This window comes from Solea solea, chromosome 2, assembly GCF_958295425.1.
Source record: "Solea solea chromosome 2, fSolSol10.1, whole genome shotgun sequence".
In the NCBI taxonomy this organism is placed as follows: Eukaryota; Metazoa; Chordata; class Actinopteri; order Pleuronectiformes; family Soleidae; genus Solea; species Solea solea.
Genome location: NC_081135.1, coordinates 2,972,957 through 2,995,325, shown reverse-complemented (window position 1 = coordinate 2,995,325; position 22,369 = coordinate 2,972,957). Strand labels below are relative to the sequence as shown.

The 22,369-nt window shown below is 45.6% G+C and overlaps 1 protein-coding gene across 5 annotated transcripts in view; it reads left to right on the top strand.

Annotated features, from left to right (window-relative positions):
• Positions 1-22,369, top strand: part of LOC131443118 (nck-associated protein 5-like) — a 119,338-nt gene that overhangs the window by 43,260 nt on the left and 53,709 nt on the right. For 2 of the 5 annotated variants that reach the window (XM_058612490.1, XM_058612532.1), the window contains exon 4: positions 19,855-19,918. The exons of 1 other annotated variant lie outside the window; for it this stretch is intronic. In XM_058612490.1, coding sequence (XP_058468473.1) covers positions 19,855-19,918 — 64 coding nt within the window. Of the gene's footprint in view, positions 1-8,320; positions 8,877-19,854; positions 19,919-22,369 lie in introns of those variants that run through there. 2 more of the 5 variants (XM_058612499.1, XM_058612508.1) reach the window with 2 other exon arrangements.

The window sequence follows — 22,369 nt, the reverse complement described above, 5'->3', positions numbered from 1 at the left end:
TTGTCTCTCACTTTCACGGGGAGGGATGAGAAGGGGTGTCTGGCACACTGGGGGGGACCTACCTCAGAGCAACTGGGAGGTGTGGAAGGGGGGACTCAGCTGGGGATCCTCAAGGCTTAGGGCAGGTTGTGCGGTGCAGGGGGCTGCAGCTGCAGCCCAGGACAGAAGGACGTTAGCAGAGACATCTGCTAATCAATAAGCTATTTGTCATACTTCATAAAGCGACGGCGGTTCGTTGTCGGCAGAAGCCGGGAAGTGGAGGTCAGATCACATGTGCGTTTAGCTGAGGGATTATAGGTAATGGGACTTTCTTTGTGTGAGAGAGTTTGCCTGTGGGTAGAAATTGACCAGTGCTGTCTCATAATAGCTCGATATTTTTGTCCATTTGTCCTTGCCTGACCAGACGATGATGCAGCTGAAAAGCGAAACATGAACATATTTAGTTAAATTTGAATATGGCTACTTGTTTCAGGCATTGAGAGTGATTGAGAAATCCTAAGCTATTAATAACCACTTATTTGATCCAGCACACGAGTGTTAAGTGAGAGGGAAAATGTGTGCCAGTGTTTACACACTTGAGAGCAAGACCACAGGAGTGCAAAGCTGGGAAACAGCTCTGCAAATCTGGACCTCGCTGATGTTACTACAAGGCATATCTGGCCTCAAAGACGCCTGTGTGCTGCCGGCGGTCTGAGTAAGATGAAAGGCTGTAATCCACAGCTGAAGTATGTGGCGAGGCCTGTTCTGTCGATGAGGAGGTGGAGAGGGTTCAGCCTCCCGCAGACGCCCTAAGGATCTTCCGTCTCGGTTGGGCGAGAGCCATGCCATTTTACAGCCGAAATTGGATAAGTTCACTGGTTTAATGCAATAATTTGATCATGCTAAGCTCCACAGAGATCTAATGTGCTCCCACAGTATATTTGTGTGCCCTCTGAAGTGAATGACTTAGCCTAATCCCTCCATTAGAGGTCACTTTACGGCCCAGGAGTCCAGACTCCAGAAGTATCTCAAAGGAGCCATCGGTGGGTAAATGAATCAGTCCTTGAAGACTTTGTTTGAACCTTCAGGCAAAGTCGGAATGCAGAAGTGGAATTTTGGTGTGGACTTTGAAATATGCATTACAAATCACAACGAATATTCGGCTATAATAGGAGGTAATCTCCCTCATGCGGGCTCTCTGTAATCGACAAAGAGATTGTGTGACTTGTTTGTCATGTAGCACGTCTTGTTGATCTTTACCATACTTGCTAGTGGGAGCTTAGCAGTGGACGTGATGATGAACTCCCTCAAAAGCAATTAGTTAAGGAGGCGACGCGGCTGCTGCCCTGTGACACAAGTCAACACTTGCTTGTTTATCTTGTCGACGGTTTGCTGAGTCTGTTCGTCTGGAGACACACTCGACTCCCCGGTCCTGTAAATGCCAAACGCTCGCGCTCTGATTCATGTGCACACTCCAGGTCTGGCTAAAATGCATGCATCAATTTTATGGAGCTTATGAGAGGAGGAGGTTAATCGAATGGGTTAATGAAGCCTTTTATTGATGCTCCCTCAAGGTCGTCTCATGGCAGCGCCGCATTCCCATGCACGAGAGTGCCTAAGTAGTGATATGCAATGCCTGCGCCGCACATGCACTGCCTCCCTTTCCACATATCATTCACCAGCCTTTATGTTTCTTTTCGGATGCATTCAAGGTTAAGCGTGAAGCTGAGCATCTGTCCACTGCACTTATTTCTGGGGAAAAAACATCTACACTTAACAAAATGGGGTACATCCATTCCCTTATACTGTATGTAGTATTTTATATGACTTGTGACGCATATTCTTGGCATTTGGATTGAACGGAGGCATTATCCACATTCCTACGAGCAATTAGTAGCATTTAAGAGCTGCGTCTTTGGGGGTCTCATACAGTGTAACGGCTAATTACATTTGTTTGTTTAAGTGAGTTCTCAGACTTTTTATTTTTTTCCAGAGACTCTTGTACTCGAGCACTTTAATTATGCATCAGTTCAGTTTAATGTTTTATTTTAATCTGATTCCAGTCACTCGGCTATTTTTAGTCGTGCATTTTGATTGAATGAAGTCCCACACAACATCCAGGTCCATTAGCTTCACTTGACTTCCTCTGTTGTGCAATGAAAGGATTTTTAGATCCAGATAAGCTTTGGGAGAATGTGCCACGACTCCTTTTGTGCTCATGAAAGCGTGCAGTTATTTTGACTAATATGTGTGCTTCACAGCACCCTGGAAAACATCCTCACTTTAAGATAAGACATGAATCCTGTGTGTGGTTTCTCTTTCTTTCTTCCTTTTTTTTTATCGTTGATGAACTCTGTGTAGTTTGGCTTGTTGATAGATCCTGTGTAGCTTTGGCTGGTGGAAGTCACAGTGGTTGCATCCACGCTATTTACCTCCTGCTTAGGGGGGCTTTGGAAAACATCCTCTCGTCTCCCAGAGGACACAGGAAGACGTCAACATTTGTAAGAATTCAGAGGGCCATGTCCTTTGACTCTGACTCTGTTGTGGCAATTTATAAAAATCTGATGGTTCGCGAAGAAGGTAAAACATGCATCATTTTAATTCAAGAATTCACAACACACTAGGTAAATATGCTCCAGGATACACAACAGCAGTCCAGAAAATTGCATTTAATTAGAGACGATAATTGCCTGGGCTCAGGGAAAACACATTTTCTTATCACACGCAACAGTAGATTTCATTTTAAGACCATCCTGTTGAAGACGTTGCTTTTAAACCGTCAATAACTTGTTCATTTTTAGATATCCTAGGTGTTGTAGCCACATCTAATCACCAGTATATCACTAGACTTTACATTTCAATCTATTTTTGACGTATTATGGCACACAACTGGAAGAATACCCTGCATAAATGAGCTACTGCCACATGGGTTTAGAATCACTTATACTCTATTGTAACGTTATACACAAATGTCAGCCTCATGACGACCGATGCACTGCATTTTACGGTAGATCTTTGCACCAAACAAGAGGATTTTATTCCTGTTTTATTGCATTTTAACATCAATACACAAAGTAACATCAATCCTGTCAGGATTCTAAACATTTATTAGCTTTTTTTTTACAGTTCTTAGGCTGGGTCGCTTTATGACACAAAACAGGACGTAAAAAAATACAGTATTTGCATTTAAATGGCTGCAAACTGTCACCACACACAGTGGGGTTTTAACACACCCTAGTATAAGTATAACCAATGTCTGCAATATGTTTCTTCACGCTGTAGTTGTCGTCGTCGAATTTTACAAGAGGGATCTGTTTGGTTGTTTTATAGTGCAAAGGCTCTGTTAAAGGCTTTGTGCTTAAATAAAAATGCCTTATTACCACAGCGGTTTTTGAGACACCATGCCTGTTTTGCAGTGTGTGCTCCTATTGTGCTGTGTTCTATGAATAGCAGTGAAAAAAAAATTGTACCAGATGAAAAAAATGCCCAAACCAAAACCTTGTGACGGCAAACAATAGCGTATTTGAGATTTAAAAAAAAAACAAAAAAAACAAGGATGTCACATAATCGGCTAATTTATTTACTGTAATCATCCAAGGAGTGTTGACGTGTTTGATAATTTAAGATTAATTAAAGACACGTTTATATCAGTGTTAATCCCTGCTCATCCCTGTCTTTGTGGCTTTGAAGCATTCCCCACATTCCACAAGGAAGAAAATCCGTCTTACTTACCACCCCGTGCCCGCTGTTCCGCCCCCATTTCCCTGATTAATGAAACATGACAGAGGTGCATTATCGACTTTATTGTGTTACACACTTCATTCAGGCACTCTGAAAGTAAAGAACACACACACACACACACACACAGATGATCTCTGGAGGGTTTCGTGCAGCATGACCCATCATGTGATTTGGGCGTCTGCTGTTTTGAGTTGTGTAGATCCTCAGCAGACATGTGTTGGGTAAACAAACACACTGCCTGTCTACAGTTTGGCATTTCCTTTGCTCTCCTTAATGCAGAAAACGTCCCCCCCTCCCCTTCCCCCTCCCCCTTCCTCTACCTTTTCCCCCCAAAAAAAAAGTCTAGCCATGTTGACAGCTAAATGTCTCCTGGATGGATTGTTACTGTCCACAGGACCTCTGATGTGCTTCCAAATGACTCTACATCCATTACTTTTCCTCACTTGTATCAGACATTAAATAGCTGTTCTCAGAAGCATGTCTAAGCTCAAACACCGCCCCGAGTATTAATCGTCCCTAAGCTTTAGATGGAAAGGAAACAAAAAAGTTTCTTCTTTCACTCCTGTGTCTGATTAATGTCTGACTCGGGAACACACACACACACACACACACCTAGACAGCGGAATCGACCGGTCGCGTAATGAGCTCAAGTGACGAATGCCGGCCTTGCTCAGCCGCCTCCGGTCACTCATCTGTGATCAAGCTGCGGAGCATTAATGTCACACAGGGAACGTGTGGCTGACGGCTGGAGCCCCGGACATTCCACGAAAAGGATGTTTGTACATTTGTATGAATGATTATAAAAACAATTTCTACATTTTCATTTTGTGTATTTCATTAAGTTTTAAAAGGAGCTGTTTTATTTCCCGTCCACTGTATTTATTTTATGGCTGCAGTATTAAAACATATGATGAGCTCGTAAAATATGACAAATTGGAATAGATTAAACCATCCGGCAGCGTAAAAAGCACTTGAATTTAGCTCCACTGGTTCAAGCCGTAACATTAACTCGCTGCCCTGCGCTTTAATTTGAAAGAAGCAATTAATTTTAAGATGTCTTTTGATTAAAGATGAAATGCAGACCACGATGTCCAGTCTGAATAATCTATTCACAAGGTTAAAACCATAATAAAGCGCTTCATAATAAGTTTTTTTTTGCAACAGCAGTCAGCTTCCTCACAGTTTTAATTGAAATGAGCACTTTTTACATGTGTATAAACCAATGGTGGGTGTTTCTGGCAAAGTTTGAAACAGTAAAACTCACCACATGCATGCACTTACAGTACTGTTGAGAATCTGTGCTGCCCACTTCCATGATTGCTCTCGTAGCCCAACCCTGAGCGTCCCAATAACCTTGCCACTCCACACTGTAGCTCAAAGGTGCTTCAGCTCACAATTTCTTAATGTGTGGCACAAACGCACACTTTACACACACACACACACAAACCACAACCACAAGCGTCCCAGGACGCCCGCCCCACGCGACAGCACAAATCAATATCAGCCCACTGCCCTGCAGCCACTGTCCCAGCACCATCCTGTCTCCTTCCCTGCACTCCCCCCCCCCCACCCTCTCTCTGCGGAATGCTTGAGTGTACGGGTGTGCATGTGTGTGCGCGTGTGTGCGACAGTGGTGGAGCCAGGCTGGCTGTGTGGGCGGCCGTGTGTTTCCAAACAGTGGAATCTGTCACTGACACCCCTGGCAGGGCAATAAGCAGTGCCTTAATGAGCTCAGCAGATCACTCAGCGTGCAGAGTGGACACACACACACACGCACGCACGCACACACATGCACACACTTGCACACACATGCACAAATGAGGAAACGCACTCAAATGTGCATGAATATTACAAATACAGACACATTATCACACACATATGTGCAACGTCACCACGATTGCATCAGATGACCTCATAAGCAATCGGTTAGTGAATGCAAATGAATTGGCAATGTTATAATTAGTAACATAATCCAATGGATTACAAAGGAAAATGTCATCTGAGTCTTGAATTACTGCTGCCATGCTGGCAAATGCATTATAGCTGCAATGTACAGTGTAGCACAAATGATTTTAAACTTAACTCATATACAGTATCTCACATTGTTACTAAAGCCACTTTTCCACCTATGGTCGCCTTGGCACGGTTTAAATTGGTTTTCCACTACGAAATAGTACCTGCTCGACGTGGGCGGAGTCATCTCTGCACCGCTGCATGATACCACGGTGACTTTGTTTTATACGCAACAAACGAGTGACTTTTGACTTGTATAGCAGTTGTTTTCAGTGTAACTGAATCATTAGAAAAGATTTCTGCAGTACTTCCTCCATGACCGGAGCACAGACTCCGTCTGTCACAATCACTGATGTTTGTGGTGCTAAATGCACCAGACTCCTCTGTTAAATATTGAGATTTTACACATTTCCCTGGTAATTGTTGGAGATTAACCCACTTTTTTTAGGATTGTTAAATCTTTTTTACTGAATAGTTCGGCATTGTTTGGCTTGATTCTTGTGTCTCTGACCAATCAGTGGCCGGCAGTCTGGTGACGTCACACATAGCATCGCTTCAGCTCGCTTGGAACCTCGTCAGAACAGATACTAAAAGTTAGTGGAAACGCAAAATAACTGCACCGTGCCGAGGCGAGTAGCACGAGTGGAAACGCGCCATAACTGAGAAAAAAGTTACATCCTCTTAGTGTACACCCCTTACACACATATTGCATAATGACATAATGCATTCCCTAGCTCCGTACCCTAACCTTAACCATCACAACTAAGTGCCACAAACCCTAACCTAAACCCAATTCAAACGCCAACCCTAAAACCAGGTCTTAACCCCCCAAAAAGGCCGTTAAAGAAGTGAGCACCAGCCAAAGTGTCCTCACGATTTTTGTCCCCACAAAGCCACAAATACAAGAACACACGCTGACAATAATACAAAGCCAATTTGAATATACATAAATAAGTGTGACGACTTTCTGACATGGAAAAGTGGCACCAAGGTCAGACTGTCTGCTGCCCTTTAGACATGAGCCATCATTCACTGTGTTAATAAAATTAAAATGGCACGTTGCCCTCAATATTTCTTGATTACGGCGCATATGTACGTGTTAGCGCTGACTCGGCCGTCTATTTGTCTTTTTTAACCAAATGGCACAACGGTGTCTAATTGGCCACCACCTGCTCTTTGAATCGAATCATGCCGGCCCTGTATTCAGATCCCCCCCGTCGTGGCAGCTGCGCTTATGATAAACACGATTTCACCCCTTTGCATGACATTTCAGTCACATGCACCATAATCACGCATCATGAATCCTTTCCGAGTTTTACGATGACAAATGGGAACTGTGGCAGTCAGGCGTACGAGGCATGTGATAACGAGAATTTGACAGGATGTTTCAGGGTTTTTTTTTATCTAGTCTCTCTCCACCTTCCCTCGTCTTTAGGTGATGTGCCTGCTCCTCCTCCTCCTCCTCCCTCAAGTTCCATTCTCCTGCAACAAACTCATTTTCTCCCATGGTTAGTGTCATTGAGGACATTAGTGACAGTGAATGTGGGCCAAAGTGGCAGTGATGGCCTCGGCTGTAAGTCAGCCCCGTCCTTTCTTTCGCCTCTTTAACTGAGCGCTGCTGTCACTGGGACCCTTTTAATTCTCTCTTTCACCCCTCCAGTACCGCCCCCTCTCGCACTGGTCCTATTGGGGTGTAGACAATAGAGAGAGAGAGAGGTACCAACCCCCCCCCCCCCCCCGTGTCCTCTCATCTCCCTCAGCCCTCGCTGGCGTCCCTGCCTGGTTGAGGCTTCGGGCTCCAGGCTGCAGTTTGTCACAGCCATTCAGCTGAGACTGACTGTGATTATGGCAGATGGGCAGAAGAAGGCTGCTCCTCTGCTCGGCCCAGACCAACTTAAGCGCCTCATTCACCTTATTTTTCCTTTAAGTCTTTTTTTAATTTTGTTGCCTTGATCTTTTGCTGTCTTCCTCGGTTGTCCGTATCTATCTGTTGTCACGGGCTTGTCTTTCTTTCCTTGTGTTGTTCTCCCAAAAGCGCCTTTTTTACAAAGCCGCACTAAAACAGGCAGCCAGTGTGTTCAGATGTAGAGATTAATGAAATTAAGCCAACTTTTTGGGCATTAAAATTGGCCGAGACCCAGTTATAACAATAAAACAATGCATTTTTTTAATATTTAGGTCTTTTATATCACTGGATACCATCTAAAAACACTTTCTTGCAACATCAGAATATTCATAACTTCTTGTTCCTTGTGTCTTTTTGTCACTTCCTTTTTTTAAAAAAAGAGTCCAGTTAGTGGAGCATCACAAGCTGGCTACCGCTTGCCTGTTCATGTCTCCTTGTTGGAGTGTTATGCTGTTGTCTCACTCACTCACACACACACACACACACACACACACACACACACACACACACACACACACACACACACACACACACACACACACACACACACACACACACACAAAAACTCCTCCTCCACAGTGCAAACCCCCAACCCAACCTCACTTCTCCTCCTCCCCTGAGGAAAGAGCCACCCTCAGAGAGGCAGCAGCACAGCCGTCTCCCCTGAACACATGTTAAACGTCCCGCAAAGCCCGAGGAGGAGGGACGCAGTCAGAGAGCTGGAGAGAGAGAGAGAGAGAGGGAGTGAGACAGACAGAGATAGAAGGAAAGGAATATTCTGTGGAAACATAAAGCCAGCAGGCGGGGTGGGCGGCAGGGGGAGGCACACAGCTCTGTGAATGTGTGGAGCCTTTAGAGCGTGTGTGTTAATAAGAGGAACGCACAGCACAGAGGGAGAGCGTATGTAGGGTGAAGGAAGAGGAGAGGAGTGCAGAGCTGCACCGAGAGAGACAGACAGAGAGAGAGAGAGAGAGAGAGTCAATGCATGTTGCCAGATTGAGAGAGACAAGGGAGCCGGAGAGAGGGAAGCAGAGGAAACAGGAGGACAGAGAGGCACTTTGGTCTCAGTCAAGTATAGAGCAGTGCAGAGCCGGCAGTGCTGCATTGTGGATGTAAACTTTATCATCTGCGGGATCAGTGGGTAGCAGCTGCAGGAGCAGGAGCAGGAGGAGAAGCGTGCTGGTGGATTACCATGTGTGTCCTCTGAATTGCACCAGGATGCTGCATCTCCACCCGGGTAAGGGAAGGACAGTCACCAGCAGCTCACATGACATGACATGGCATGACATGGCATGGCATGATTTTACTGTCCTATAATGACTGTCTTTGTTTTGTGGATTTGAGGTATTTGTTTTAACGTGTGTGTGTGTCACACTTCTGCGCTGTCACACTGGGGGGTCTGCACCCTCCCCCATGCCTTCTCCATCTTTTACACTGTCCCAAGCTGCAGTTTCCCCCTAATGATCCCCAGAGGAGGAGGCATAATATTTCACACAGCAGCAGCAGCAGCAGCAGCAGCACTATATACATGTGTGCCGGATGATGTTTGGTTTGCTCTGAGCCCGATTGGCCAGTCGCAGGGAAGCGGGGAATCGCGTGTCCTGTTGCTAGTGGCAACAGCGTGAGGCTGGGGTGCTGCATAAGCCACTCTGATTCTGATTGATAACGGAGGGAAATGGACACTCAGGGTTTATGCAGACGGCAAGAAAATGCAGCACTGACTGCAAGGGTTTTCGATGTGGCGGAATGCATGTTTCTGCCCCCCCCTCCCTCCCTCGATCCATTTCCATCCTCTCTCACTTTCTCTCTCTCTCTCAGGCAGATTAAGATTTTCTATCCAACCCACTAATCCCACACTGAAATGACTGCTGCTGAATTGGGTGTGGATACAGCAAAGTGGTGGAGAATGCACATAATTGGAATGTGGTCAGCAGCAGCTTCTCCGCAGCCCCATATCAGTGTGGTGTACAGTGCTGCAGCACCAGTGCCCCCAAGTCACAGCAGGTCAGGGGCGGCGGGGGGTTTACAGTACACATAAAGAGGCAGGGATGCTTACAGTCTAAACAGGGAGGATGCCAATTTTAGGACACTAGCTGTATATTTTTGGCTGCCTTTGTTATCTCTAAAAACAGAACTGCAGGGAGCATAAAAACATGAGCTCATGGGAGAGTATGGGAGGTATCATCGCTCTGTTGTCAAAATGCCAAGGAAGAAATGCCACTTTGTCTTTCTACTGAGCTGAGCAGAGTTTATACCCTGGGAATGGTTTCTTCCCATAATGACAAATAAAGACAGAAAAGAATCTGTGTAAGAAGTAGCGGATGCTTTATAGCTGGAAATGCCAGTGAACGTCGATGATAATGTAAGTGAAGAGACGAGTAAACAAAAGTCCCATAGTACTTTTACAGAACTAAATCTTGTCCTATATTCACTGAGCTTTTACTCACAACCGTGTGACTCTTCATTCCCTGGGAACTAATTGTTTTCGGCCAGTAAATTCCACGACCTCTGCGTCATGCGTCATGCAGTAAATGCACAATTTGCAGGCAACTTAAGCCTGAATCAGTGATCTACTCGACTAGTGCTGACACCAGCTGGTGAGTGCAGCCTGACCAGAGCAGGCGTTTTATCAAATATTTACTGTCATTTTGGATGTTTTTGGATTGTATGTACTACTAATCACCGTTACTTACCAGTGGCTGCTTACCAGAGGCTGCAGTTTTGGCCTCAGTACAGAGCGGGGGCAGCAGCCTATGATATTATCCTGCCACCAGGGCAGATGTGTTGCTACACTGGGGCAGTTGGAGTCTGTGCCCGTCCTCTGAAACCTACCTGGGGATTACTTGATAAGAGGATTGCCAAGTGGAGGGATTTGATTTTATAGAATTAAATCTGTAATTCTCTCCATCCCGACTATGCCACAGCTCGTCCATTTCTCCAAGATATAATCCCACCCCCCCACCCTCCAACCGCCCCACCTCCGCCATCACATGTCCGGTATTTAAAGCAGTTTTGATTGGGAAAGTCAGTTTTGCAGAAAGCTAACATGGCTAACATAGATGCTGTTTGTTAAGCTGGGAGAGGCCAAAGCACATGTGTGCTAACAAGACGGATGTGGAAGATTCGTCAATTACAGCAGATGTTTGTACAGTACAGTGTGGACTGGATGCTTTGCAAGCCTGGGATCATTTGAGTTTGAATGACATGACCCCCCCCCCCCCGCCTTAAAACGTCAGCAAAATCAAGAGGTGTGTTCCCCACCATCCTTCCAAATCGTGTCTGTCACTCCCTTACATCCGATTTTCCCAATTTGTCCGCCTCCCCTTCCGCCTCTTCCCCGTATGTGGCACTCTCTGTACTCGGTGACCCTCAGCTAGCGTATTGGTTGGAGGTCAACCTGAATTACTGAGGAATGTTCCCCCGTTCAATGGCAGGCCCAATGGGCCTCAGCATGGGGGCACTTCCCCTTCATTGGCAGCCCGGGACTTTCATTTTTGAAGAAGGGGGGTGCTCCTTCAAGACAACTTTCCCATGTAATTCCCACTGTCTCTGCCCGCGTTCCTCCACACTGCTGAGCCCTGAGCTAAAGCAGCTGGTTTAATGATGTGTATGTGTGAGGCACATCTCAGGATCTCAGCGGCTTGAGCCTTGTTGAGATGATCTGCCTCTGTGACTGCAGGCCATCCAGCTCAATTAAGGGCGCTTTGAATACATTCCTGCTTTTAGCTTGCTCTACATTTATCTTCCCCCCACAAACTACACGTGGGAACTTTCTGGGACTGGTATGAACCTGCTTTTGAAAAGGAAAAAAAAAACACAACAACAAACAAAAAAAAGGGCCCATTTAAGGATTCTTGACTGGCTGTGTATTTTTTGATGTAAGGAGCCAGAATACATTGTTGCCCAATTGGAGTGTCATGCATCGTGTTTCATTTAACAAGTTGAAAATGGAGGAAAATTGGGACTCTCAGACATTTTTTCTCTGTCTCCCCGTTGGCTTAACTCGGAGTAATGTCACTCAGGATAAACTTTAATGGGTCTGACACAATTTATAATCAATAAAAGGCTTTTATTTGCTCTCTAACAATGGCTTATTGCGTGCACTTACTGCTTTGCCTGGAGATAAAGCTTTGCCCAGACACCCTCACTGGCTGCTCAGTGATGTCATTAGAGCAGGAGCATTTTTGTGGTTTCTAAATAGATGAACTCGCTCCATGTGAGTTCACTGAGGTGCAAAGGCTCATGGACTGTTTTGACAGTTACCGCGAGCCTTGTGTAAATATAATTCCTCTTTGTTCAGTGGCAGTGTATGTATCGTTTTCCTCCCCCATAAACACTTGTTTGTTGTTTATAGCTCTCACATTCGAGCCTCAAAACCCTTTCCCCCACCCCAAAGTGTCTCGGGTTTGTTGAGAGGGAAAAAGGGATTTGTTTTTAGGTCATCGTTCTGCATGCCAACCGTTTACAAGATAACATGGTGTTGTCCTGTTTCACATACAATGCCTTCTGGCTGACATACTTTCACAGGCACACGGATCTCACAAGTTTGTGGATCAAAGCAGTCGCTCTTTTCTTTTTTGGATTTCTGTCCATGTTGCCGTGATGGAGGGTGAGCCGTTTACAAGGCTGGATATGGGGTCAGCAGTGCGTTCCAGGTTGTGCGGGGAAGGGAATGTCAACAAACTCCAGCTCCCTTACTTTCTTGGCTGTAAATCACTGGATAATAGTGGGAGACACACACAGGTTGAGTTGCCGGCGGTGCTGCTGGAGACGTCCACCTCCGCGCAGTAAAAAAACCTTCCCAAACATCTCACTCTGTTTCTTTGACTTCTTTAAGCCATTAGGGGGACACTCTTGACTTAACAGGAATTACAATGAGTGCAGTAACTTTAAATTACTTGATTACCGGCATGCCAGAGTACCAGACGGAGAACGCCGTGGTAATGCACTGTGACAACTGAAAGAACGCAGCTGTCTGCACATCTCTGTTCCAGCATTAAAAAAAAAAACCTGGGAGTTATGGGATGAATTTAAATCTAAAAAGCTGAATATGCGACTCCATGTTTTTGTAAAAGCCACCCAGCACGTTATACACTCAAACACACACGTGCACAGGTTGCAGGAGAGGTGGCAGACGCTGGGTTCCAGTGCTCCTGTTTACCCGTACCTTTGTCTCGATTGTATGTGAAGCGGCCATTCATCTGCCTCTTTGATAAATGGCTACTGTTTGCTCGTCCCTCTGAAAAGCCATGTGTTGACAGCCGGTGTAAAATACCCTATAGCACTGAGTCAGCAGAACCTTCCAGTAGTACAGTACAGTACAGTACAGTAGTAAACACAAGTCTTCAATTACTTTGTCCCAGGACGGCCTTGTTGCCAACACGTGACTTTAGGTTTCTAAATGTGCATTTTTATTTTATTAGATTTGCCATATAGCAAATGTTTTAGTGTAGTAGCATTGGCCCAACAAACAGACACAAACAATGGATTACAGGTGATATTTTAGATATAATTTATCTTTCTATCTCAGTTTGGACAAAAGCTTTGAAAAAAGGCACCTGCAGTGTTAGAACTGAAGTGGCCAGTTTTAAGTGTCTGAATCAGACAATAGTGTCCACTTTACCTTATTTTTGTGCACAATCTGTGAGCCCTTGATACAAGTGTGTCCATACGACAAATGTCTCTGAGAAGAGCCTCTTTTATCTCCATGCTTCTCTGAGTCTTTTATTACTGCAGGTGTAAACACGTTTTTTTTAATTTCACAATCAGACAGAACGTGTTCATATCAAACGCACTTTACCTTGGCAGAAAACTGATTTCTGCAAAGCGTGTGAAGGGGAAAACAGGCTTTGTTTAAGCACAGGTAAATTCAGAGAACGATCGCATTATGTTTTGGACGTGAAAGATTCCAAAAACTGCACGAGAGTGTGCATGTCTGTGCATAATCTCTGCAGAAGTGTTTGTACATGTGTGTTCATCCGTGTGCTAACGAGCTCCCCATCATGTGTTGGTGTTTTTTGCCCTGTCCTCATTCTCCATGAATAAACTCTCCGGCAGCCGGACAGGAGCGTGAGCATGTGCGCGCGCTGCAGCCATCTTTAAAGCACATCTGCTCATTCGGCAGTCGTTTTCATTTCGTCTGGACAGGAATGCGTCTGTGGTTTGGAAACAATTGAGGTCAGGCCCCCTGTTCGCAGAATAAGAAAACATTTAGGGAGACAGACAGTCAGGCAGGGGTAATCCACGCTTTGGCAAGCGCGTTCATCTGAGCTCACAAGAAGTCTCGGAGGACTTCTCATGTCTGATTTTTCACAAACGCATGTGATCCGAGTTTAGCCCCACAAAAACCACGTCATTAAAACCATTTGCCCCCGATGTTGTTTTCTTGCGCGAAGACAGATCCTTTTCACACAGCCTCGTGACAGAACTGATCAATCATGTGGGCTGAGATAATGTCAGTCCCACATGTCAAGGGACGACTAATTTGCCCCCGGCTCTTTTATGTTGCGACCACTGTTATTAAGCTATTGAGAGCTGAGACTCTGGTGCTGGAGTGAAGGCTTGATGTTATCGCAGAGGGAAAAGCATAAACAGTTCAGAGCGCTGGACGTTATTGTTGACTTTGGGTAAGATCTCGCTGATCACGATCATCTCAGCTCGTTTGAGTGCGTTACTCACATACTCCATGCATTTAACAGGAGAGTGACTGAGAGAAAAGTTACTTGCTTTAAATGTTTGTGTCACAGAAAGTGATTCATTTTTTTTTGTGTTGATTAACGATGTCCCGTCTTTTTTGCATCGGGACATCACAAAGGCCACATGGCAGCACGAGAAGTCGTGTTTTCTTTGTGTGCTCACAGTAGACGCTCATCACATTTCACCTCGTCAATAATTGATGGGGCATCGTGGTGAGGTGAGGTTCATTGTGCCTGCCTGGCTGGGTGGTTGGGTGGATGGGTGGGTGTGCGAGGTGCTGACATGTGGCTCCTGTTTTTCCCGCTGCCCCTCCGGTGCGAACGGGGTCTGCAGGCAGGAGAGCAGGAGGTCAGGAACCAGCTGTGGGTGAGGCTGCGAGAGCAGGCGCAGGTCAGGCTGCAGTTTGGCATCCTCGACGGTGCTCTCTGGTGATTGATTGGAGCGGCCTAATGCTCTGGGACCAATTGAGCGGTCACAGATGTGCAGGCTGCCGTCCCTCAGATGCTTGGACCAGATGAAAATGTTTACCCTGATGATGCCATCTCTGAATTGTTTTTAAATATTTAAATTTCTTGGAAAATCTTTGGAAATGCTCGGGTTTTGAGCTACAAATGCCCGACTGTAGCCACGTTTTCACGTCACACTGCGTTGGATGTTATAACTTATCAAACGCCTCAGTGAGCTGCCACACTGGGAGCTCGGGACACATTTTGGATAAGTGCAGAATGTTACATAACGCAGCCGTAAGAGGATTAAGGATGCGAGCGACTGCTCCAGAGCTGAGGCCAAAAATGCTGCCAGGGTCTCTCAGTACAGGATACCCAGTGTGTGCTATGGGGATCGTGTGCATATCAGGACTCTTAACCCAGCAGGAGTGTCAACGTTAAAGTATAAATGCATCGCACAGCTCAGCTCTCGTCCAAAGATTTGTGTTATTTTCAGCCACTCTGTCAACATTGGTGGCTCAGTGACAATATTGTGAAGATGATTTATACTAATGTATCGTCTATACTTTCTGACATGTGTATTTACGTATGTCAGTATGAGGAACTGCTGCGGGGGGGGGGGGAGCAGGAGGTTTAACGTGGCGTTTAAATCTGTTAACATCTCTCCACACAAAGACGGAGACTTAAACCTCACTTGATAATAAGGTGGTGGTGCACACCGAAGGGAAACGGGGGAAACCAAGAGCCAAGAGGCAGACACTTTCTTTCTCTTTCATTATGTGCTTAGCGGCAAACGATTTACGGTGGATCGCACCACCTGCATGGAGGAGCTGTGATAACAGCAGTGAATGCACAGCTCACAGTCTGCCTCACACAATGCAGTTCAAAGCACATGGGGTCCGACGTGTCGGCTCAGGTTGGCAAATGCTTCGTCGCCACCGCTGATCCTCGCTCAACCCTGACGAGCTGTGTCTTGGCAAGTGTTCTTAACGCAGGGTCGTCGTACATAGCGTCTGCTTGTGGGGACGATTCAGGGCCGACACGTTCACTGTGAACGCAACAAGGCTGGTTTGATAATCGTCCTGCGCCGTGCTCAGGAGTATGTTTGGGTGGACTGGTGTCCATGCATTGCAAACTTTTCACACTTTTCCAGTAACTAAGAAAATAATCCTTGTTTAAAGGCTTTTTTAATCCTTTTTTTAAACATACAATTGCAGTAGAGATCAATAGTTTGTCCTCAATCAGCCTTATCAGCATTAACACATAAGGAACGTGTTGTAGATCAGAGCTGCCACTGAAGTGCCGCGGGGGTTCCTCCTCCCCTAAAGCTGTTCTGGAGCTCTCAGGTGATTGCAGGTCACTGGGAACCGCTGGAGGCCCACGTCGGCGCTGCTCATGATTGTCTGCGGTGGTTTACTCAGCCGTGCTCTATAATGGAGCTCAAAGAGGAAGACAAACAGCTGAGGAGGAATGATGTGCACATTGTCATCTGTCAGCTCGTGTGTACAGGGTGCGACGGCCCTGCACCCAAATACTGTAATTCCCAATTTAGTCACGGTAAAGTCTAGAAAAGGTGTCATATTCTGGATTTTCCAGAAATTCCTGTCTCTGTGGAAACGTGCCTCCTTGTATTATGATTCATTACTTATTATATGATGTTTAAAGTTTTCTGCTTAAAAGATCTTTTTGTCATCATTCTCCAAAAGTAGGAAAAAGTCACAAAGGCAACAGTCTTTGAGTTTTTGACAGATTGTAAACAAACCCTCAAGTCAAGGCTCTTATAAAATGATGACATATGACATCACTCCACCTTCAGATTTACCTCCCAATATGGTTTAAATCGTCTGACGGCTCATGTTTTCGTTCCCTGTAATTGCAAATGTTATCGCAACAATGGCCATAATTAGAAAAATAAGAGCCAAGTAGTGATAATTACCCTTTAAAAACGAGGTGCTCCCGGATTCTTATCCTTTTTGGGCGACATTTAGAGCAGGAGAACAAGTGTTTTCGCAGAAAATTAAAATATAATCAGCGTGCAAAGACCCACCAGAAGCCTCCTCTCTTCAGAGATGACTTCAGATGAACTTCTCGACTTAACAACGCATGGGTTGGACTCGTCCTCGCTCGGCCTGACTGTTTCGACAGGAGAGTTTACACAGCTGCTTCGAGTCCACAGAGTGAGTGATTGGCAAACTGTCTCCTGTTAATTGGGACTAAAATGCTATTGACAAACTCGGAGCGTTTCATATATATATATACGTATATATACGTATATATATATATATATATATATATATATACGCATGCATAAAAACACACCCCATTTGTCAGATGACACGTTGCTCTCATATGAGCGTGAACACTGTGCAAATGTAGGTTAATACAATTCCACGCCATCAATTGGACCTCGAATGAGTGTTTTGCACTGGATCACTGTTATTTTGACTGCCACTCGTGCCAATTACTATAATTACGTTTAAGACAGAATGTCAAATTTGCTCTATATTTGGAGTTGATTTTCTCGGGGTGCAGTTGTTCATGCTCATGCACCAGTGCTCCTGGAAAATGCCTGCGCATAAGTGGCCCTGAAACTTAACCCCTTACTGGGCTGACGCACAGCCATAACACAGACTGGAGGAATGCCAGGCAAGTCGTGTTTAACAAAACAATATCGGCACTGAGAAGTTCCAGAGAACTCCTTCTTTCTTTCTTTCCTTCCTCCTCCCTCCCCCCCCCCTTTCTTTGTTTTCTTTCCTCAAGTAAGAGTTGCGGTGTAAGCACACACAGCGTGCTGTAATAGGAAGAGACATTGTGTAACTGGAACATGAGTGTGTTAGTCAGTCTCAGGTGTGGCGTATGCTGACTTTCACGCACATGTTTGTGCATTTTTGCACACGTACGTCGCATCGATGAATGGTCTCGCAAACACCTTTCGCTTTAATGAACACACGCTCCCACCCACACACCTCAATTTATAGATGCACAAACTTCTCACACCCAAACACGCCCCCCCCTTGTCTTACAGGCTGCAACACTTTGCTCAACTTCCTCACAGATTTGTCACAAACGTGTTTCACAGTCAGCGTGCCAGCCTCGGCTGTGCCTGCCTCAGCCTGGTGCTGCCATTAGACAGAGACACCAGTGGTGGCATTTGGTGGTTTTTAAGCCCTGGCCTCACAGATTTCAGCCCAGACAGTGGATTCATCCATCAAAAAATCCATCCCCAGCTGGGGCTTAATCACCAACGGGGAGGGTGGGGGGGGGTTTCCAGACAGGTAAGCCGCTTACAAACAATGATGTGTTGTCAGAAGCGACCGTGTTGAGATGTTAGTCATGAGTTATTCTTGTGGGGGGGAGTTGGCAAGTTGGGTTGTGGTGTCTGCTCTGGTGAAGAAATGTGAAAAATGTGCAGGTGACGGCGATTACTCGCGGCTGTCGGCTGCATGCGCTTCTCTATTATGTGGCATTGAGTGTGTATGATGTATAAATGTCCTCATTGAGAGTTTGAATTTTGTCAAACACTATTACAGAATGTATTCACTAATTAATGTATTCATTTGCTTAATTAGTAGCCTCATTAGCATAACAGGGCACGTACTGTATGCGAGTGATCATTGGAGGACATCTGGCACTTCCTGTTCCCCCTTGTGTGGACACTAGTACCATGTTTGTTTGTTTTTACATTTAATTAATTGCATTTGGTCCTAAAGCGGCCGTTTCATGAAGATTCGAAAACAGCGGACCGGTGTGTTGTTCCCCCCTCCTCAGACGTTTGTTGTTTTTCCTGCCATTTGTGTAAAGACGAGCAGAGAATGACAAACAGTGCGACTGTCAGATGCAGGCTGGGATGTCCCACAGCAGCCTCTCTCTTTCTCATGCGCCGCAGTTGTTGTGATACCACAGGAGAGCCTATAAAACACAGTTCTTTATTATCCGTGCTAGTGTGCCAAGATTTATCCCATTAAAGTCTGGAATGCCCTCACGTGGGAAATGGATTGGACGCGCACAGTCAGTTTCTTTGTTTAGCCCAGTTCTCTTGTGTGTGTGTGAGTATAGTAGAGTGAGAGAGTGTGTGTCTGCATGTAAGTTCTGAAGCGAGGATGCCCTTCTTTTTTGTTTCCTTTGAGCTATTTTTGTCTGGACAGAACTGCAAGCTCTTTGTTTTACGTGGTCAGTGGATGACCCCATCTCCTCACTGTGTGTGTGTGTGTGTGTGTGTGCTGATTTGCTGGCAGGTTTAACAGAAGACAAAAGATGCTGATTTCCCATATACGTATAATGACTTGATTTTTAATTGATCTTTAGATGTTATTGAGCGCATGCTAACACTATCTGGAGTAAAGCAGCTACGAGGCACACATTTGTAGCATTTATACGTTAGCTTTTTTCTTCTTCTTTTGTTTTAAAAATAGTTCTTAGCATCTTATCGTGTGGAGGAAGCAGCTACACGTTTATGATCAGTTGTGTGCTAGCATCAGGAGCCGCATAGTTGTTAGCGGCTAAATGTTAGCTTTTTTCTGCTTCTTCTTTTGTTTCAAAAATAGTTCTTAGCGTCTTAGCGTGTGGAGGAAGCAGCTACACGTTTATGATCAGTTGTGTGCTAGCATCAGGAGCCGCATAGTTGTTAGCGGCTAAACGTTAGCTTTTTTTCTGCTTCTTCTTTTGTTTCGAAAATAGTTCTTAGCGTCTTAGCGTGTGGAGGAAGCAGCTATACGTTTCTGATCAGTTGTGTGCTAGCACCAGGAGCCGCATAGTTGTTAGCGGCCAAACGTTAGCTTTTTTTCTGCTTCTTCTTTTGTTTCGAAAATAGTTCTTGGCGTTTTAGCGTGTGGAGAAAGCAGCTACACACTTACGATCAGTTGTTAGCGCCAGGAGCCGCACAGAGAACACCGGTTGTTAGGGGCTAAACGTTAGCATCGCAGTAACTGATGTGTTTTCGTAGGAGTTGCAAGCGTTTCCTGTGAACTTGTAACAAAACATTTTTTTTAAAACAAATAGTGTATGTTTGTCTAAAAGAGAATGATCACACGTGGACTCTCTCTAATTTTCCTCCTCCTCTCCCCCTTTGGTTAGAGAGAAGTTGGCTGTGGCTCGTCTGCAGAGGGAAGTCGCACGGAGCAAGAGCGAAGGAACAATGGTAAAGTATATAGTGGAGCATCTCTCCCTGTAATCTGCACCGAGCCGGAATGGCCACAGTGTGCTCGGCCAAAGTCAATCTTTACAGTTTTAACACCAGTTCAGTTCGTCTGAAAGGGTTTTTGCACAGAGATGTGATTCTCAAGGTACAGTGTGCAGATAACAAGGTCAGACTGTGTTGCAACACAGCGCGTCAGTTGATGTTGCATCACAGGGAACTGCTGATTTTGTGCTTTTACTTGATTTTTTTATATAAGGATGAGGCGATGTAGAGTTAAAATGTAGGAAGTGTAAGTGTGTGGATGGAGTATGTTTTTCTTAGCGAGGTCAGAGAGTGAAAAACTGAACCGTGTCATGAGGCTCAGCTCAGCTGATTGCAGCCTCCAAGCAGAGCCTTTAACCACAGGCCCAGCTGCTCACCCGCACCTGATTCTCTTTATGGCGGTCGGCCTAAAGCAACAGCGCACAACGCCTGATACACTGTGGGATTTTTGCATGATTTTTGTGTGATGCTCTATTGATTCCAGGAGGAGGAGGAATGCTTTTTTTTGTCTTCTTTCTCCTCACACAACAGTGAAAGAGGTCATAAATCTGGGTCAGATACAGAACAGTGCCCCTGGAGCGGCCTGGGCAGAGACTCCCATGTTTTGCTCATGGGCACTGCAGCACGGGAGATTCCTGTTTCTGTAGGGGCTTGAATTCATTTCCAGAAAGAGTAGCTGCCACCAGAGACGTTTTTTAATGGCGTGTTATGGATTTATACAGAATGTTAATCGTTTCTCTTGTGGAAAGTCGGCGCAACTGTGCATCCGTGGAGAGAGTTCAATTGTAAACATACAGCTGGCTAATCCTGCGTGAAAGGAGACAGTTACAGATAGAGATGGCTGACACTTCCTGGATTTGTTTACACAAAGATGATCCTGAAAACCTCACATTAACATTTTTCCGTCATTTTCACCGACTTCCCTGCCTTCCCTGGGAAACCAGCAAGGAGGCTGGGTCTTGATTTCATAGTGGATAGAGAGTCTTTAGACAAACTTTTTATACTTTTCTAAGACGGTGAACTGCCGTGACCCAATTCACCACTCTGACAAATAATTTGTGTATATCATGACCCCTTAAAATATATCTCCCGTGACCCCTTGGGTCCAGTCCACACCCAGTCTCTGAGAATGATTGCTTTCGATGAATGGAATGCGCGTGACCCTAGGTGTCACCGCGTGACCCAGAGTCATGAGAGCAGCGCAGTTTCTCGTCCTACACATGAACTAAGAGTCATGTGAAGTCACAGACAAGCGACCGAGCAGGAGATCGTGCTGCACGTTCTTCACTTCTCTCCTCTGTGTCCACACCTCAGGGCTCAACCTCTGTGTGTCAGCACCTCGGCCGGTAACTCTAACCTTTCATCCCCTGACCTCGCTGCAAACTAAACAAATACATCATCCGCACACTCGGCTCTCAGACTCACGTGAATGGATGACATGCTAATTATTACTTTAGAGGAGTGTGTGAATTACAGTCGACGGATGCTCAAGGTTTGGGGGAGAAGGATAAGTTATCTGTGCCAGACAGTGGAGGAGGGTGGAGGAAGAAAGAGAATAGGGGGGATATCACTAAGCTCCATTTGAAATTGGGATTATCCCCGTCGGAGTCCCCTTGCACTCTCTCTCGCTCACTCGCTCGCTCTCTGGCATCTGGCATTCCTGGGAGGCTTCGAAGCTCAAGCACGGTTCCTCAATGGAAATGAAAAAGAGGGCTGCTGCACCAAGGAGATAATTGTCAAAGTGCTGGCTGTGAGTGAAGTGGGAACTGCTCACCGGAGCCACACATACACACACACACACACCCCGATGCCCACTTCCATGCCCGTCCACAGACTTTTGAAGTGATCTGTATCGGATGACTCTCTTTACGAGTGTCTTGGTGCATTGTGTAGGGAGAAGAATGTTAAAAAAAAAAGGAAACGCGTCTTTCTTTACGATGATTATGTGCACACTGCCACGGTTGTGAGCGTCAGGTCTGGCCCGAGCCGTTAATACAGCTGTAAATGAGACATCATTAACAACACATTTTTACTGAGGAGCGTGTGTTTTAATTGGGGCCTCCTGCGGTGAAAATGCGGTGGCTACTGGCAGTGCAGGAGCGCACACTCTATTGTTATGGATCATCTGGGAGAATCAAATGAATCCCTTTGAATAATTTGTGGGGCAATCAGTGTGCGTTAAGGCCCGGCGCGAGCTTCTGTAAAGCACTTCGCCGCAAGTAACGGCCACACAAGAAGTTATTAGTTTGGAGAGCTCCAGCCGAACAACCGCCGTCACTGTTTGCTTTCTTCAACTTCATAATGGGGCCTGGACATGAAGTACTCTTTGCCTGCAAAATCTTGAAAACTCCCACAAGAAAAACAGCGGATTTCCCGTAAGGTGTTTGATAGAGCACAGGTCATGGTTTA